This window comes from Clupea harengus, chromosome 1 (genome assembly GCF_900700415.2).
Source record: "Clupea harengus chromosome 1, Ch_v2.0.2, whole genome shotgun sequence".
NCBI classification, from domain to species: domain Eukaryota; kingdom Metazoa; phylum Chordata; class Actinopteri; order Clupeiformes; family Clupeidae; genus Clupea; species Clupea harengus.
In genome coordinates, this window is record NC_045152.1 from 22169019 (window position 1) to 22186924 (window position 17906).

Below are 17906 nucleotides of genomic sequence, written 5' to 3' on the forward strand. Positions count from 1 at the left end.
GAGATGGCTTATGGATTTTCACGAAATCCAATCACTGACCTCACAGATTTTAGTCATGCAAATTTGACAGGTCGGCAAATACATTTGTATGCATTTCATTTCTCATGTCCTGTGTCCACAGATTTCCATTTCCATTGGCAAATCCTTCAAATTAAAATATGTAACCAGCAAGTCTTCAGAAAGGATCTTTCCTCTCATCATAGCAGGTCTGGACAAGCAGCGACCCATCAGTAGCGTGATCTTTCTTCACTGGTACGTCCTCTCTGAAATAGTTAGGTTGAAAACCCAATTAAAAGAAATGTTTGAAAAACTCGTCAGTGACTTTTTTTCCATTAGTCATTAGAGATGGCAGCTTCACAACTCCCTTTAGGCCCATGGTGCAGTGCATCTGCAGGCGGCCTTGTGGACATGTTATCATGGGCAGTTTTTAGCTTCTTTTCAGGGGTTGTTCAGAATGTTCACATTGATGGGCCACGGGCCATGGGTTCTTGGGTTTCTCTTTTTAGGTAGCCTGCACACGTGTAAATACAGGCTTCCTAACACACAGGTGTTTCCTGAACTTATGACCTAAACAGAGCACACAGTTAGAGTTGGATGTCTGCTGAACACAAGTATCACCAAGCTAGTGTGGTAGATAATCTTTGCATATTCAGCTTGTGCTTTGTAGATGCAGTGTTTTTTTTATTATTATTTCTCACCTGGACCAGCATCTAAAATGTGACTTTAAAATCTTTGTGCTAGCAATAACATATGTATCTAATATAACATGAAGAAACACTAACCACTGTATGTTAGTTGTGATATTAAGGTGTGATATTGTAAAACAATTTAATCAGCGAATCAAATTAAACTTTGTTACTTTTTAGAATCCTTAAGCTAACTGTCCATAAGTATGACTGGGGAAATGAATGCCCTGCATGGAGGTAGGGTCCAGTGCTCTGTAATCAGACCCAAAAATATTATAATGGTCTGGCTACAAGGACATTTCCAAAGGGAAGGGCAAGTATCCTGCCTGCCATTTTAGACGCTTTCATTAACCTGACCCAAACAACTCAAATCAGAATACATAGACCAGAGACAAATAATGTGATTTCAGACATTGTTTTAACAGTGCAGTGAATCGTTTGCAGTAGCAGCTAGGGTGACTGAAAATTAAACATATCACTCCCAGAGTTCCTTTCAATTATCAGAATATATATTTCCACGAGGGTACATTTCCCCTATGCAGCTATGAAGGAAATTGTGACCAAACAACATACTGCTGTGGTTTGCCTGTTTCGTAATGAGGAAGTAGGAACATGGATCCTTGGCCTTCTTGACTGTCTGCAGGTGTTTCCTGACTTCTGTAAACGGTCCACAGTCAGTCTCAAAGTCAACAACGGACCTAAGAGAGAGAATATGTGCTATGAGAGAAGGCCTTTTTTGTGGACAGAAAGATAGCTATAACTGGAAATTGGCAAGAACAAATTACATATATAATATCTAATAATAATAATAGATAGATAGATGGATACTTTATTAATCACAAGGGAAATTTAGGTCATCCAGTAGCTTATACACTTAACTTAACTCACAAACATACATACACAAATCACAGTAGAAAAAAATACACATAGGGAGAACATGTTCACAGGGAGTGGGGTGTATACAGATACAGGATAGGTCTGGCCCTATATTACAGTGTGCATTGATTGTGTCAGTGTTGATGTCCACGAGGAAAGTAGTGCAAAGAGTGCAGAGAGATAGTGTTCATGTGCTTGTGTGGATAGTGCAAAGATAGAGTACTTGTGCTTGTGTGTGTGAGGATAGTGCAAAGTGATATAAATAGTACAGTCTGTGCAATGGGCTAGTATAGCCAGTAAAAAGATGGACAGTGGGATGGAATATAATGAGATGAGAAGAGGAGGGGAGACTGAGGTAGAATCATGCAGAGAAGTCCATCTCCCTCCCCCTCCCCTTCTGCGTGGCGTTGTAAAGCTGTATGGCCCTGGGGACAAAGGACTTCCTCAGCCTGTCCGATGAGCATGACAGTGACAGGAGTCTGCCACTGAATATGCTCCTCGGTCCGTTAAGAGTACTATGTAGTGGGTGGTGGTCATTGTCCAAGATGGTCAGCAGCCTACTCAGGGTCCTTTTCTCCGCCACTGATGTTAGGCAGTCCAGTTCCGTGCCAACAACAGCTCCCGCCCTTCTCACCAGCCTGTCTAGTCGCCCTGCATCCCTTTTCTTTATGCTGCCTCCCCAGCACACCACAGCATAAAAAAGGAACGCTGGCAACATGTGAAAGAAATGTTTCTTTTTAATTATTATCATGATGGGTTTTAGTTTGATATTAGTTAGTTAGTTAAATGGAGGACTAAGCTCTTTCCATTGTTCTGTGAAAGGAAGTTTGAAACTGTGGGAAGAGAAGCTTGGAATTCAGACTGTCATGAAATGTTTAGGTTAAGACTGATTTATTGGTCTAAGACCCATAGTCAGGGTTTTTGGGGGTCTTAGGTAAACATTCTTGTGTTTTGGAACCAGGCATGGGAAGACAGAGCCATGGGTGTGTCATTGTCTTTGTTCTGTGAGATTTTCTTAATAAATGGTCAGGCAAGTTACTCAAGGGGCAGTGTATGTGGGGACAGCGTTCTGAAACCACTACTCTCCTCTGGGCCAGAGTAAATGTCTGTTACTTGATTTTATTCTTGGTTGTGTGTGTCTTAATAACTGAGGTTTAAATACAGTCCTTATACAAAGGGTGAAATAATTCCCTGACAGTTTGGTCCATCGATCGGAATCTCAAGAAAGGACAAGATCGACCGGGAGCAGAAACACGGAAGCCGTACGTCGATGCATCGCCCTGCCCAATAGTTGGATAGGTAAAGTCCCTTCGCGTTGAATTCGTCGTTGGGCCGGCTGAAGGACTTCTGCCCCCGGGAACATCTGCCTTCTCGAGATCCAGATCCAGATGAGACGCACAACAAGAATAATAAGTGAGTAGCCGGGGGTTACTTAATATTCAGACAAATAGCTATACAGAGATCTGGGATCTCTTGAGGTCTGGGACCTCACAGAAATATTTCTACCCTAATCTGGGATTGGGGAGTGTGAATAGGTGTGCACCTGAGTGAATGAGAGAGTGCCTGGAGTAAGAAATTAAGCAAAATTAAAACTTTGGAAACTATCTGAGAGCACAAACTCCGGAGGTCCGGATTGATTTATCAATCTAGAAGCTCGGCCTCCGGATATTTTTCATAGACTCAAGAGAAGTATTTTGCTTAATTCAAAAAAAAAAAACTCACCATAATTAATGAATAGAATGGAGGTTAGAGAATTGCTGAACAGGAACTTTGTTGATTTACCTACATCTGCCCTTCCAGCTTTTAAGACTCAGGCAAGACATGTAGAGAAAGTGACGCAGGCAAAGACAAAGATTCGTGAGGAACAAAGGACAGCTGAAGTTTTTGTTCAAGTAGTACAGACGGTAATGGGAGATGGACAGAGAGGAAGGGGAAGAAGAGGTAAAAACAGAGGGCAAGGCAATGGGCGCAGACAAAACAGAGGACAAAGTCAAAGTAGGGGAAATAAAGAAGGAAAAAGTAAGGATAAGTGTTATTCTTGCGGAGAAAGAGGACACTGGGCTAGAGAATGTCCCAATAGCGAAAATTCAAGACTAGCCAGAATCCAGCAGTAATAAAAGTAGACATAAAGAGAAAGAGGGGTAAAACTGCAGGCTTGATAAACTGTATAGAGATTTTACTGTGGCCACGTGAAGACTCTATACATTTTATCTGCTTTGTTCATTTGCACGCACTTTTTAGTCTTAAGTGCGTGAAGGGGGAGTTACTAGAAATTATGTAAAGACATAAATAGAGTTGAGCATTTGTGAATGAGAAATTGAGATACTGGCATAGACAGACACTGCGCACGCGCGCAATCCATGTGTCTCATTGAAATAGCCACCAGTGACTGTGGCTGAAAATAAACACAACTGTAAGAGGTTGAATGCTAATACTTCCGGAAGGATTATGACCCTTTGTTTCAACGGATAAGTGGCTCATTCAGAACTTACTCATTGTGTTTCATTAACCTTGTTTGTGAGTCAGAACGTGCTTGTTTCAATTGGTTGAATCCTACGGGCCCTCAAAAAGGCAGGGGTGTGGTTTTTCCAACAACCCATATAACCGGTGGTTTGAATTAATTAATTAAGCACGTGACAAGCAACACAAGGCAATAATCAAAACAGAGGGAAGAGGTCTTATTGGATATAAAAGACCTTACATTGTACTAATTTGATTTAACAGCACAGGTGGGGAAGGGACACATTGGAATTGTGATCATCATTGTGTATCATCTAATTATCTTTGTATCATTATATGATAATGATGGCGATACTGCTTAAATAAAATAATACAAGTGCAGATCGATTTGAGGATGAGGAATTTTGGTCTGATCAACTAAAAAATCTCTATCCAAATAATCGAATTGCATGAATAGCCGCAGGGGTAGAGGCCCGGAGTTAAGATTAGATTAGATTCAACTGTATAGTCATTGCACAGAGTACAAGTACTGAGACAACGAAATGCAGTGTAGCATCTATAATGAAGAATAAAGGAGTGGGATTCAGAAGAATCTCAGAGTGCTATAAATATATAGATATTATAGTAATGAATGGAAATAATTCCAGTGTTGCAGGAATTGTATTTGCAAAAACGAGTTCATTTGTTTCATTAAGAGATTGTTTGGTGCTCCGAAGCGAGACTAAACGAAGATTTGACGGTTTGATGATAGGTCAAGTCCTATGGGGTAAATCGCAAATGTCCGTGTATTTTTATTCAGGGTGTGAACCTGATAGATGAAATGACGAACTTAGTTGCGTTGATGTGGGCATTCAGTCATTGGAGCAAGATTATTGATCGGAACCTAACGTTTTAAATAGATATTTAAAACTAAAATAAGCAAGTGACCAGTTGTTGGCATAGTTTACTTGAAGGTATTTTGTGTAACATCTGTGAAGAGAGAGCATTTAAAATTGCTGAGAGCGCGACGCACATAAAACGAAAAAGATCAGATTAAAACTTTCTCTCGTTACCTTAGTAGTGCGCCGTCAGAGGGCATAACAAGAGAAAAATGGAAATACGAGATTGTGATGTGTTGTGAGCTATTGTATGTGCCAAAGTACTGAGTGACTAAGATAGCCCGGAATTATTGTAGATTGTTTTTTAAGACGTAAAATCGCTTACGGCAACTTCGACTTTTTAAACAAGCCTGTGTGGTTGGCTGTTCAGACGGACAGAGAAGCACACGGGTGGGGGCTGTCAGGGGGAACAGAGGGCTCTGGCCTCTGTGCATACTCACACACACACACACGCTGTATTTTAAAAGGAGAGGAGATGAGAAGAATTGTCAACTTACACATATTAGTGTGATTTTATATAAATGGGCAGCGATTAAGAGTCATGGTGATACTTATGTATCAACTGGGGGAATGGTTAGCATAGTACATGAGCACTATACAACATATGGATTAAAAACCTATTAAAAAATTTTTTTTTGTATGAAATGTGAGATATGTATTCGGCATAACTCAATTAAATTTCACAGTAGCAAAAGCACTGTGCAAAACAATAAGACCAACTTTTGGTGTGTCACAAATTATACTACAAACTAGGAAATGTAAAGAACCAAATACTGTTCGAGTTTTTTTGTGTCTCCACAGATACAAGGCCAGGTGAAGGTGAAGGTGACTGGGTGTTCATCAAAATCATCAAATGAAAGAGCTGGTCTGACGACAGGGGGGAGGAAACATATCAAGTGCTACTGTCTACCCCCACTGCCGTTAAAATTGCAGAACGCTCCACCTGGATTCATCTGTCACACTGTAAACTTCGTTCATTTTTTTTAGGATGCACCACTAGCGTTGAGTAGGGTTTCGTGCCTACTTGAGGGGGTTGAGAAATATAGCTCTTTTCCGTCTTAACGTCACCTAACCTCCAGGGATCGCCCTGAGGGTTAGAGATTCTGGTCAACATAGTAGAGGTGTATCTGTGTTTATTGTTTTTCTTGTTTATTTGTGTTTATTGTTTTTCTGTATACATTATATAACTTGGGTAAAACAATGTTTAAACTGTTACTATTAATGATTACTTCAGGGTAATGTTGGGTCTATGGTCCTCTACAAGTGTAATTGAGAGAATCCATAAGAGGTGGATTTCATATGGGGAAAATTAGACCATGGGGAACGTTACTCATCTGTATTTTACTAATTCATGGTATAGATATGCATCTTTGCAAGCGAACAGACTTGATAAGACTAATTGCTATGTATGTACCTTAATGCCAACATCCTACTTTCACCCTAGACTTAAATCAAGGCTACTCTCATTCCAAGCAATGATCTGTGTTGGAGAGAAGTGTGCCCCAGACAACTGGGGCTACAGTAAGCCATTTTTTATACAGACGATACCCAGGTGCAGGATCTGTGTAACAATACCCACCCACTAGCAGAACTAAAAAAACATGCCACAACCTAGCTGTCACCTTAAGTGGCAGTCCATTCCATATTCCTAATGTGTTTTCTATTAGAGGAACAACGAGAGTAGGCTCTCTGAGACGGAAACAGTGTAATGAAATTGTCATCGATACTGCTATACTGTCATCAAACACTGCTTCCTCAGCCAACGTCGTACCCTGTCCATAGGAACAGGTCCTTATGTTGAGGTTGGAATGCAGGGCATTGCCACTCTGACAAGGGTACCCCTAAGGTGAGAGAGGTATTGTGGTTGTGTGGTAGTATATGGTACAGTCATCTTCTTCCACACTGGGGTGGCGTAAGCGCCCCCGCCCAGGTCATGGACCATATTTGTGTTGTTGGTGCTATCTCGCAGGCAGAGTATCTCGTAAGAAGAGATTTGCTGTTGAGAAGCATGACAGCGTGTGGGGGACTGATGTGCTGATGACTAAAAGATTTGGACCACCAGCTCCAAGGTTATTTTGTTTCTGTTTCAGGCCCTATGAGTAAGAAAAGTCATGTTAAGAATGGAAACCCTTAACTATAGTTTAGGATTTTGTTAATGCCAACTTAGTTATTGTATTTACTCACTGCTGCTAGTGGGGGAGTTTTGTGACTGATATCTGTGTATTTGGATATTGGATTATATTCATAGTGTCTCTGTGACTGAAGCCTTACAGCAAATGAAGGTTGTTATGTGATGCTTTATTACAAGACAAAGTGGTTAATGTTCCGTGGTGAAATCTGGTTGTCTGGGTGACATTGGTGCATGGTGGTAAGTGGTGTTGAAAAGTCTGTTCTCTATTGTAGCAATTTGTATACTTTTTGTATTTTTATGATGTGTATTTCTACATGTTTCTAAGTTCTCATGTCTAGTCTTGTATGTACTTCTGTGTGGAGTGAACTGTTGTTTGGAACCATCAAGATGATGATGCTTTAGTTTAATGATGTTTAGACTAGTATTGTTTTCATGATAAACAGGAGGGAAATGTGAAAGAAATGTTTCTTTTTAATTATTATCATGATGGGTTTTAGTTTGATATTAGTTAGTTAGTTAAATGGAGGACTAAGCTCTTTCCATTGTTCTGTGAAAGGAAGTTTGAAACTGTGGGAAGAGAAGCTTGGAATTCAGACTGTCATGAAATGTTTAGGTTAAGACTGATTTATTGGTCTAAGACCCATAGTCAGGGTTTTTGGGGGTCTTAGGTAAACATTCTTGTGTTTTGGAACCAGGCATGGGAAGACAGAGCCATGGGTGTGTCATTGTCTTTGTTCTGTGAGATTTTCTTAATAAATGGTCAGGCAAGTTACTCAAGGGGCAGTGTATGTGGGGACAGCGTTCTGAAACCACTACTCTCCTCTGGGCCAGAGTAAATGTCTGTTACTTGATTTTATTCTTGGTTGTGTGTGTCTTAATAACTGAGGTTTAAATACAGTCCTTATACAAAGGGTGAAATAATTCCCTGACACAACAACAGACTGGTAAAACATGCGCAGGAGTTTGTTGCAGACATTGAAGGACCTCAGCCTCCTCAGGAAGTAGAGCCGGCTCTGGCCCTTCTTATAGATGGCATCTATGTTGGCTGACCAGTCCAGTTTACTGTCCAGATGAACTCCTAAGTACTTGTAGGTGTTGACCACCTCCACACTGACACCCCCGATGGAGACTGGTAGCAGAGAAGGCTGAGACCTCCTAAAATCCACCACCATCTCCTTGGTCTTGGTGGTGTTCGGCTGCAGGTGGTTATGCCTACACCACTGCACAAAGTTGTCCACCAGGCTCCTGTACTCACCCTCCTGTCCATCCCTGATACATCCCACAACAGCAGAGTCATCAGAGAACTTCTGGATGTGGCACGACTCCGTGTTGTAGGTGAAGTCTGATGTGTACAGGGTAAACAGGACAGGTGAGAGCACAGTCCCCTGTGGAGCGCCGGTGCTGCACAACACAGTCTCAGATACGCAGTCTTTCAGCCTGACAAAATAGCCGTCACAGTTATGATTATAATGGCAATTCTAATGGTTATGTCAAGTATCTGGCACCATGAAAGCTTAATACAGACATGTGTTGGATCTTGGATGAGGGCAAGATATTCATCATTCAACCATTCAAGCAGGCCTAACAAAGCCACAATCAGGGTGGGGGAAATTCAGTGATGATAATTACAGTGACAGTGATGATGAGTGGCTGCCAGAAAAGGGAGCTGAGGATGCCGAGGGAGGTCAGGATACTCCGGATGCTGAGGGTACCGAGGGAGGTCAGGATACTCCGGATGCTGAGGGTACCGAGGGAGGTCAGGATACTCCGGATGCTGAGGGTACCGAGGGAGGTCAGGAGGATGCTGAGGGTGGTCAGGATGCTGAGGATGCTGATGGAGGTAAGGATGCTGAGGAGGTCAAGATGCTGAAGATGCTGAAGGATGTCAGAATGCTGAGGAGGTCAAGATGCTTAAGGAGGTCAGGATGCTGAGGAGGTCAAGATGCTTAAGGAGGTCAGGATGCTGAGTATACTGATGGAGGTAAGGATGCTGAGGGTACCGAGGGAGGTCAGGATGCTGAAGAAGGTCAGGATGCTGAGGATGCTGAAGGATGTCAGAATGCTGAGGAGGTCAAGATGCTTAAGGAGGTCAAGATGCTTAAGGAGGTCAGGATGCTGAGTATACTGATGGAGGTCAGGATGCGGAGGGTACTGAGGGAACTGCACATGTGCTACCTGACAGCACTCAAAGGCAGTACAAACCTCCTGTTTCCACAGGTGTGCTCTGTTTTATCAACTTAAAAGTTCCACTTCCTGTATATGATCCGTTCACATTTTGATCACCATTATACACAGGGATGAAATGAAAAATACAATTATACAGAAAAATAACAATACAACTATGCAGAGAATAAAGAATAGAATGTCACCGTAACCAGTATAATGCCTAGAAAATTGTGGATTTCCCATTAGAATTCTATCTAGACTTCCCCTCCTGTACCTCAACAGTTAAGTGTACACTTTGTTTCTTACTGGGGTCTTTTGTGAGGGTGTCTAAATCCTAATTCATCTGTGGCGGTGCCACACAGGGAGCACAGCTGAATCTGAAGAGCGAAAAGCAACTCAAACAAGAGGGAAGAGGAGCTTGCTCTGTTGTCAACACTGCTGAAAACGTGTCTGTGTCCGTGTCCGTGTCCGTGGCCGTGGCCGTGGCCGTGGCCGTATCCGAGGCTGTGGCTGTGGCTGTGGCTGTGTCTGTGTCTGTGTCTGTGTCTGTGTCTGTGTCTGTGTCTGTGTCTGTGTCTTTGGCCGTGGCTGTGTCTGTGTCTTTGGCTGTGTCTGTGTCTGTGTCTGTGTCTGTGTCTGTGTCTGTGTCTTTGGCCGTGGCTGTGGCTGTGTCTGTGTCTGTGTCTGTGTCTTTGGCCGTGTCTGTGTCTGTGTCTGTGTCTTTGGCCGTGTCTGTGTCTGTGTCTGTGTCTGTGTCTGTGTCTGTGTCTGTGTCTGTGTCTGTGTCTGTGTCTGTGTCTGTGTCTGTGGCCTTGGCTGTGTCTGTGTCTGTGTCTGTGTCTGTGTCTGTGTCTTTGGCCGTGGCCGTGGCCGTGGCCGTGTCCGTGTCCGTGTCCGTGTCTGTGTCCGTGTCCGTGTCTGAGGCTGTGTCTGTGGCTGTGTCTGTGTCTGAGGCTGTGGCTGTGTCTGTGTCTGTGTCTGTGTCTGTGTCTGTGTCTGTGTCTGTGTCTGTGTCTGTGTCTGTGTCTGTGTCTGTGGCTGTGTCTGAGGCTGTGGCTCTGGCTGTGGCTGTGTCTGAGGCTGTGGCTCTGGCTGTGTCTGAGGCTGTGTCTGAGGCTTAGGCTGTGGCTGTGTCTGTGCCTGTGGCTGTGGCTGTGTCTGTGTCTGAGGCCGTGGCCGTGGCTGTGGCTGTGGTTGTGGTCACATGGCTTCTTCTTATGCTGGCCAAGTCCCCACCAGATTTGGCCCACAGATGGAGCAAATAAGAAAAGAAAGATGCTCAATATCCAAAGTCCATGTTCTGTGAAGCTATACAATAAATACATGGGAGGAGTAGATCTCATGAATCAATGTGCCACGAGGTGTCTACAAACATATGCCATGAGGCTGCATGCACACGAAAGACCCCAAAACATCAGTATGCATGTCTTGTTTGCTTGTGCCCTGGGTGCTTTGTCAACATTCACAGTACTTGGATTTGATTAATGATGAAAGAGTCAGTTGCACTGATAAGACCTATATTGTTTAGTATGTTTGTGCATAGTTACATCTCAAAAGGAGTATTTGGAGACTCATAGAACAATCCCATGTTTGTTAGTCTATTAATACATACTGCTTCAAGTTGAACACTCAAACGCATTGAAGTCCACCAGAGTGGAAAAAAGCTAATATATGATAAACAAAAACTGGAGAGGTCTAGTTTTTATACTTTAGAAGACAGGGGGTAACACACCTCAACAACAAATAAACACTCAAGTAAAGCCGGCTTACAAAATGGATTACTTGAAATAGCCTGTCATTGTAAGCCAGTGATGCATTTTTAAATACATCACGGATATGACTAAAGAGACCAAGGAATGCTGTGTCCCACAGTTGTAAAACTTGTGTACAAACAACATCATATCATCATCATATCATCAACTGCCGTATGGACTTCTCAACCCTCATGCCCTTCTTCTGACTGATCATTGCTATCAGGATTTCACATTAGAGTTGTAAAATATAAATGCTTGGTCAGCTGGATACTATCATCATCTACTGCAGATCTCCCTGAATCATATCACAAATATTTATATTGATAATTGGAAACACCGTCATGAATTTTCCTGAATAATGGGGAGGATTTAATGTTAAAATCTGTCCAATAGGCTTGTTTTCCTCCTCCTACTAGGTCCAATATATGATAACCCGAAGGAAGCCAGCAGTCAAAGCTGTTTCTTTTTTTTGGTTTTTGCTCCAAGAGATAGCCAGATCGAACACTGTGACAGCTATTTCGACTACTGGGGGAAAGGAACTCAAGTGACGGTGTCTTCTGGTAAGTGTCTAATCAATTCATATTCATCAGATAGCGCCAGTTGTGGTAGTTTATTAACCTAATAACAGTGCGAGTTTTCTGTATGAAGACCCAATTAGTTGTCTCACAGTGATTACTACTTCGATTACTGGGGAAAAGGAACTCAAGTGACAGTCTCATCAGGTAGGTATTCACATTTTCCGATGCAAAAATGAGATTACTCTTAAATTATACCAGCAATGAATAACATTCAATAACATTCATTGCTCAAGGAATACGGGACATATTAAATGTTTATTCTTATACGCAGTACCCATGTGAACAAATATGGCGAGGTGAGACCAAACATGTCTTTCTAAGAAACTAACACGAATATCGGACGTCTTCTGAAAAAAAATAAGAATAGATACGGTTAAAATAGATGGCTTTAAGTTTGTGTACAGTGAATGTTACTTAGTTAGCCACAGTGACGGTGGATTCGATTACTGGGGGAAAGGCACAGCAGTTACGGTTTCAACTGGTGAGGAAAAACTTAATTTAAAATCTAACTATTTTTTTCTCTTGAAAACTTTTTTTATGAACCAGATGATTAGATTACTTTTGTCAGAAAATTAGGTGAAACCCACAAATTGCAATTTAACATGTATAAGACAGTAGTAGGCCTACTCTAATGGAATGTGTGACAATGTCATCCGATTTCTTACGCTAAGATATTTCGCTCTCATAATGCATAGAATTAATAAGAATTAAGATTTTAGTAACGGTAGGTTACATCGGCTTGGTATGAGACATTTTCCTTACTAGTTTTTGTCCGGTGCTTCTGTTACATATTTTCAATGTGACAACGCTTTTGACTACTGGGGTAAAGGCACCTCAGTGACCGTCTCAGCAGGTAAGGCAGACTGTTAACTACGCGCTTATTCTAAATTAGGATGAACATAAAAGAGGCAAACCCAACACTGATCAACTTTACCACTGCCTTTGAAATTAAATGCCAGAATATCTAAGGTTGGTAGCTTGGTTTGACTAATTCGAAGATTCGTCGAAAATATCCAAAAGTCTGTTTGAAAGAACACTAGATTATTATTTTGTTCATGTCCTATGAAATATGGATCTATAAACCTGTGAAATCGATCCGGTCATAGTTTTTGCAAGGCAAACATGCGATTAATTCTCACTGTGACTACGCTTTTGACTATTGGGGGAAAGGAACAATGGTCACCGTTTCATCTGGTAAGAACAGCGAATCTCAGCCCCAAGCCCAGCATTTTACAATCAGTTGTGTAGAAATGTATTTTCGGATTTTATTTAGGATTGTTTAATGTTTCGAAAATATATGAACGTACGGAATATGCAGTCGTGACTAAGTGATATAGTCAAAGGAATATAATCAAATTGTTTTAAGAAGTTAAACTGAGAGGAAATTAACGCTGATATATCAAGGCAAGAGAGATTTTGTCTTACTTGGTTGGTTTAATAAGTTCTGTGCAACTGGGCATTTGATTACTGGGGACAAGGCACTATGGTTACTGTCACAGCCGGTAAGTTGTGTGTTCGTACGGAGAAATCGGAGTTAATAATTGATCTAATGTAGAGTGTTAATTTGTTTCCTTATCTGTTTTGTTTATTTGTCTGTAATAAGGAGGCTCATCGGTACCGGAGTCCATCTTCGGACTTTCGCAGTGTGGCTCTGACTCCAATGGACTGGTCACTCTTGGTTGCATGACGGGGGGATTCTCGCCAGCAAACTCCCTGAAGTATAAGTGGAAAGATGCACAAGGCAAAGACCTCTCTGACTTCATACAGTACCCAGACGTCCCTAAAGATGGCAAATATTCCAAAATCAGCCAGATTAGTGTCCCGCTGGCAGACTGGGAAGCACGGAAATCGTTCACTTGTGAATTGGAGTATCCTAACGGCAACAAGAACATTGTTCTAACTAAACCAGGTAAGGGCTAATCCTGCTTCAGTATTATTGAGAAATTGCAATGTCACAGGAGTGTTTAAACATATGATTACTTAAGTTTACTTCCTTATATAATTAAATATAAATTTTCAAACATTAGAAACTCAACCAAATTGCACAGGTAATTTGTTTAAAACTAGGCCTATGACTATATGCGGCACTGGCAATAAACCCGTTTTAAAATATGGAAGAAAAAATCATCAGTTACGTTTGTATTTTGATCTGGTATTACAGTCCTATTCCTACTTATAGGCACATGTCTACCTCATTTACATCGAAAGATTTGGATTCACATTTTACTAAGGGTCGATAATTGCTATGCCTACTCAATATTAAATTAACTAATTAGTACAATGTAACTGATACGTCGGTATATTGATTTACAAGATGCACCTTGGGTCTAGATTGAGAATTTAGGAGAAGAGTCTTTGTAAGTAATAATATGTAAAAATGTAATCTGTATATATATTGGTATTATTTTTCACTGACTAAAGTGCAGTTTAATAAGGACACTGGGTATGGTATGGTACGTCACAGTTCTCGATTGGCAATCCGCTCGCTTATTATCTTGTCTAAACAAGATATAAATTCATTATCTCAGCATTTTGGCATTCTCAAGAGATTACTAGTCTACCTCGTGACTTTTACTAGGCTACCTCATCTAGATGTTCAATTCCATTCAGTGGTGTCATTTGATGCCTGAAATGTATGCAAACTGAAATATGCATACTTAGTGACAACCATTTAGGTTAATGATTACCTCAAATGGCATACAACTTTAATGCTCATGCCAGATGTTTCTCATTCAATTTCTTTGAATATCATATGAAACATCTCAACACGAAGAAACTGGAAAACTGAGATAATTGTAGGTGGAGAATAATTTTTTTCTTCAGAAAAAGTCACACTGATTTTGCTATGCAAGTCACAGATAAAATCATTAGAGACTGTCCCTTTATTTGAATGTGCTTCATTAAAGTAAAATAGTAAGGATATCTATTTCTTTGTAAATATTATGATTGATTAATACAACAGGACAATGGTGAATTTGTATATGGCAGCTACAGAGACCAGAGAAATGGTACCATGTATGTATGCTAACTAGGGTTATGTAAAAAGCAATGCCACTGTGCCATTGTAACCCTGATCCTAACACTAGCCCTGGCACCTGGCCTTAAGACATGCTAAACAAAACAATGCTAAACAATGCTAAACAATAGCTAAACAAGTCATATCAATGTGCTGTTGCTCATCGTTATTCAGTTTCTTACACTGAGCTCTCAAATGGAACTCTTGGATGCTGATGTAATCTAGAATGTGGTTAGGTATGCATCACGACTTGTCCAAACCCTAGACCTCTTAATATCTGCTTGCTTGAAGTGCATCATCTCTGTTATTGTCCATATTCCTATCTAACTCCTGTATTACCCCTGGCTTCTGTATGTTTTTTTGTTTTTTTTTGCTCTGTGGTCTGTTGAGAATTGAAACAGAGGACTCTCACAAGAGCAAAGCCCTTAAAGACAAGAATAATTTGTCTTTCCTGTTCAGTGTTCTGTGAGAATCCTCTGTTTAACTGCTGCCTTCGACATACCATGGGGCTTTGATATTGCCTGTGTCTCTCCGTGCTGTGCTTGCGTCAGTGGTAGAGGTGGGATGGCAACCTGAAGTTAATTGTGTCAATGTTGCACTCTTACAAGGGACTTTTTTTGACAACCATGAATTGCCATAGAAAATGTAAAAATGGCAACATGAAATTGATGAGCTTATGCGAAAAATTGATCTTGCACACTGATATGGCAACAGACTGCAATATTTACCACTTATGAAATATAATAGGCCAATTCACAAGGCAATCAAAGTCAGCTTTCTTCTGGCTACCACTTGTACTACTTGAGCATCTGCACAAATTTCTGTATTTGTGTCTGTGTGTTTGTTTTGCAGAGGAAGTCCTGCAAAGTCCAAGTCTGTATTTAACGAAACCCACGAGCGAAGAAATAGCTCAAAATAAGACCGCTACCTTTGCCTGCTTTGCTGCTGGCTTTTCTCCGCCTGTGCACACATTTAAATGGATGAAAGAAGATGGCAATGGGAAGCAGGAAATGGCCAGTTGGTACAGCTTTACTTCCACAGCGAATGGCACTAACTTTGCTACCAGCTACCTGCAAGTTCCAGAGAATATGTGGAAACATCAAGGCACAATAATCACATGCATCTCCGAGCATAAGACCGGAGAGAAATCCAGATCAGTGGGATATCAGTTTAGGAGGGGTAAGGTTTTATTTTTATCAAATGCATGTTTATATTATTTTACAGAAACCAGTAGCCAGTGAAGTAGATTAGTAAAAGTAGCGTACAAGTAAGGTAAACAGCCAGTGTTTGTAAAGTTATCAAGTAATGAAGTAGTAATAATAATTCTATTATTATTCTATTACTAAATATATCAGTAATAATTATTGTAATTCTATCATCATTTAGCCCACAACCTTTGCTTTAGATTAAGTTAAGATGGGCTACAATATACAGTATATACATTTTTTTAAAGATGTTAATTGTACATGAATGATTAGTGGGGAAAAGCTCTAAATGTTGTTAATTGTCTGCTCACAGGTGACTGCGATGAAGATGCTGCTGAAGTGAAGGCTGACATCATAGGTCCCTCTTCCGAGGATCTTCTTGTTCGTAAGGAGGGCTGGGTTCAGTGCAAATTCAACGGTGACACTGCAGACGTTACAAAAGAAGGTATAGAATGGAGGAAAGATGGCAAACCAACTGTGTGGAACGAGCAAGAAGGCCTTCTGGAAGAATCTGGCAGCATCACCATCAAGCTTAAAATCAAATTTGAAGAATGGCAGAATGGTACAGAGTTCAGCTGTTTTATCCCTCATAAAAAGGTTCCTTCAGGATTAACAAAGTCCTACAAACGAGAAACGGGTAAGTTGAACATCTGCTCTTTGCACTATGTTATTTAATTATGTGATTGCTGTACAATGTTAAAAAAAAACACACATTATTATTGGCTGTGCATCAACTGTACATCCGCCTTGTTCAATTTAAACATCAGATTGAATCAGAACCTGATTTCAATTTTGGGGAGGTTTTGCCAGTAGACAGGCATGTTCAGATAAGGCACCATGGCTGACCCGCATGCAAGGACTAACATGGTTCTCCCGTTTTCAGGAGGAGAGCACGTTAAGCCCTCCGTCTTCCTAATGCCACCCCCAGAGCGTGAGCTCAGCGAATACATGACCCTAACTTGTTATGCCAAAGATTTCCACCCCAAGGAGGTGTTTGTGTCTTGGCTTGCTGATGATGAGCCAGTGGCAGATAAGTACACATGGAACATCACCAGTGTAATGAATACTGGCAATGGAAAATACTCGGTGTACAGCCAGCTTACCGTCAGTGCATACGACTGGGAGAACGTGGTGTTTAGCTGTGTTGTGTACCATGAGGCCAGTGAGGCCAGTGTCCAAATGATCTCCAGGTCCATTGACAAGGCCTCCCAGAAGCCCAGCATAGTCAGTCTAAGCATGAATCTTCCACAGTGCAAGAGCGTCTGATGTGTCAATGCGTGTGTTTGTGTGTGTGTCTGCACGTAGGTGTCACTCTTGTGTTCTTGCGTGCTTGATTCCACGTGAATTAAAAGGACGTTTGTGATTGTGTAATATTGTGTGCTTCCCATTTGCTTGTGTGTGCTGTTCCCCTCGTTTGCAAAAATCAAATTGAAAGCAATAAAAAAGCATGTCATTATTCACGTTTGTAATTGTCAGTCATTGTATGCTTCCCAATTCTGATATAACAGCCACTGAGTATCTACTATTTTAAGGGAATATGTTTCAGAAAAAAGTGATGTAGGTGTTGAGTTTCCCTAATGGCATAGCTGGTGTTAGATATTTGGTCAAGATGAAGTCCTGGATTCTTAACTTCCTTCACTTAAGTAAATCAGTCAGATGTTGGATGAATAGAAAAGCAAAATGCAAGAAAAGACCCAGATGTTGGATGAATAGAAAAGCAAAATGCAAGAAAAGCCCCCAGTTGACCAGTTAGCTTTCACAAGACCACAGAGCAAAATCACAGGTCAAAGACAACAGACAAAACAAGAATACTTTACAAGAACATCCACTGAGCTGAATGTGCTTTCTGTGTCACATAGCTGTGTCAGATGTTTGTCGCTAAGCTAGCCCAGAGTTGTGCTGTGTTTGTATCAAAAAGCTGAGGTGGTCCTCCTTCCTCTTCCTCTGCTCATTCACATCATGGACTGACATGTTGGCTATATTGCACCAAGTTCCGCATCAACAGCAGCAAGCCAAGACACAAACAAGAGGGTGTGTAACTAAAAACACATTCACCTCTTTCGCTCCTCTCAATTGACGTGCAAGACTAGTCAGGTATGAACTTAAGGCAAACACTGCAGGAGCAATCTGTGTACAAGTACTGTATCTCTTAAACC

The 17906-nt window shown here is 41.2% G+C and overlaps 1 gene segment (V, D, J or C); it reads left to right on the forward strand.

The window, feature by feature from the left end:
• Nucleotides 1-17206, forward strand: part of LOC122132967 — a 23392-nt gene extending 6186 nt beyond the window's left edge. Inside the window, 5 exon segments of the C gene segment in view lie at nt 12318-12382; nt 13133-13438; nt 15398-15724; nt 16064-16387; nt 16634-17206. Coding sequence covers nt 12318-12382; nt 13133-13438; nt 15398-15724; nt 16064-16387; nt 16634-17016 — 1405 coding nt within the window.
• The last annotated feature ends 700 nt before the right edge of the window (nt 17207-17906 follow it).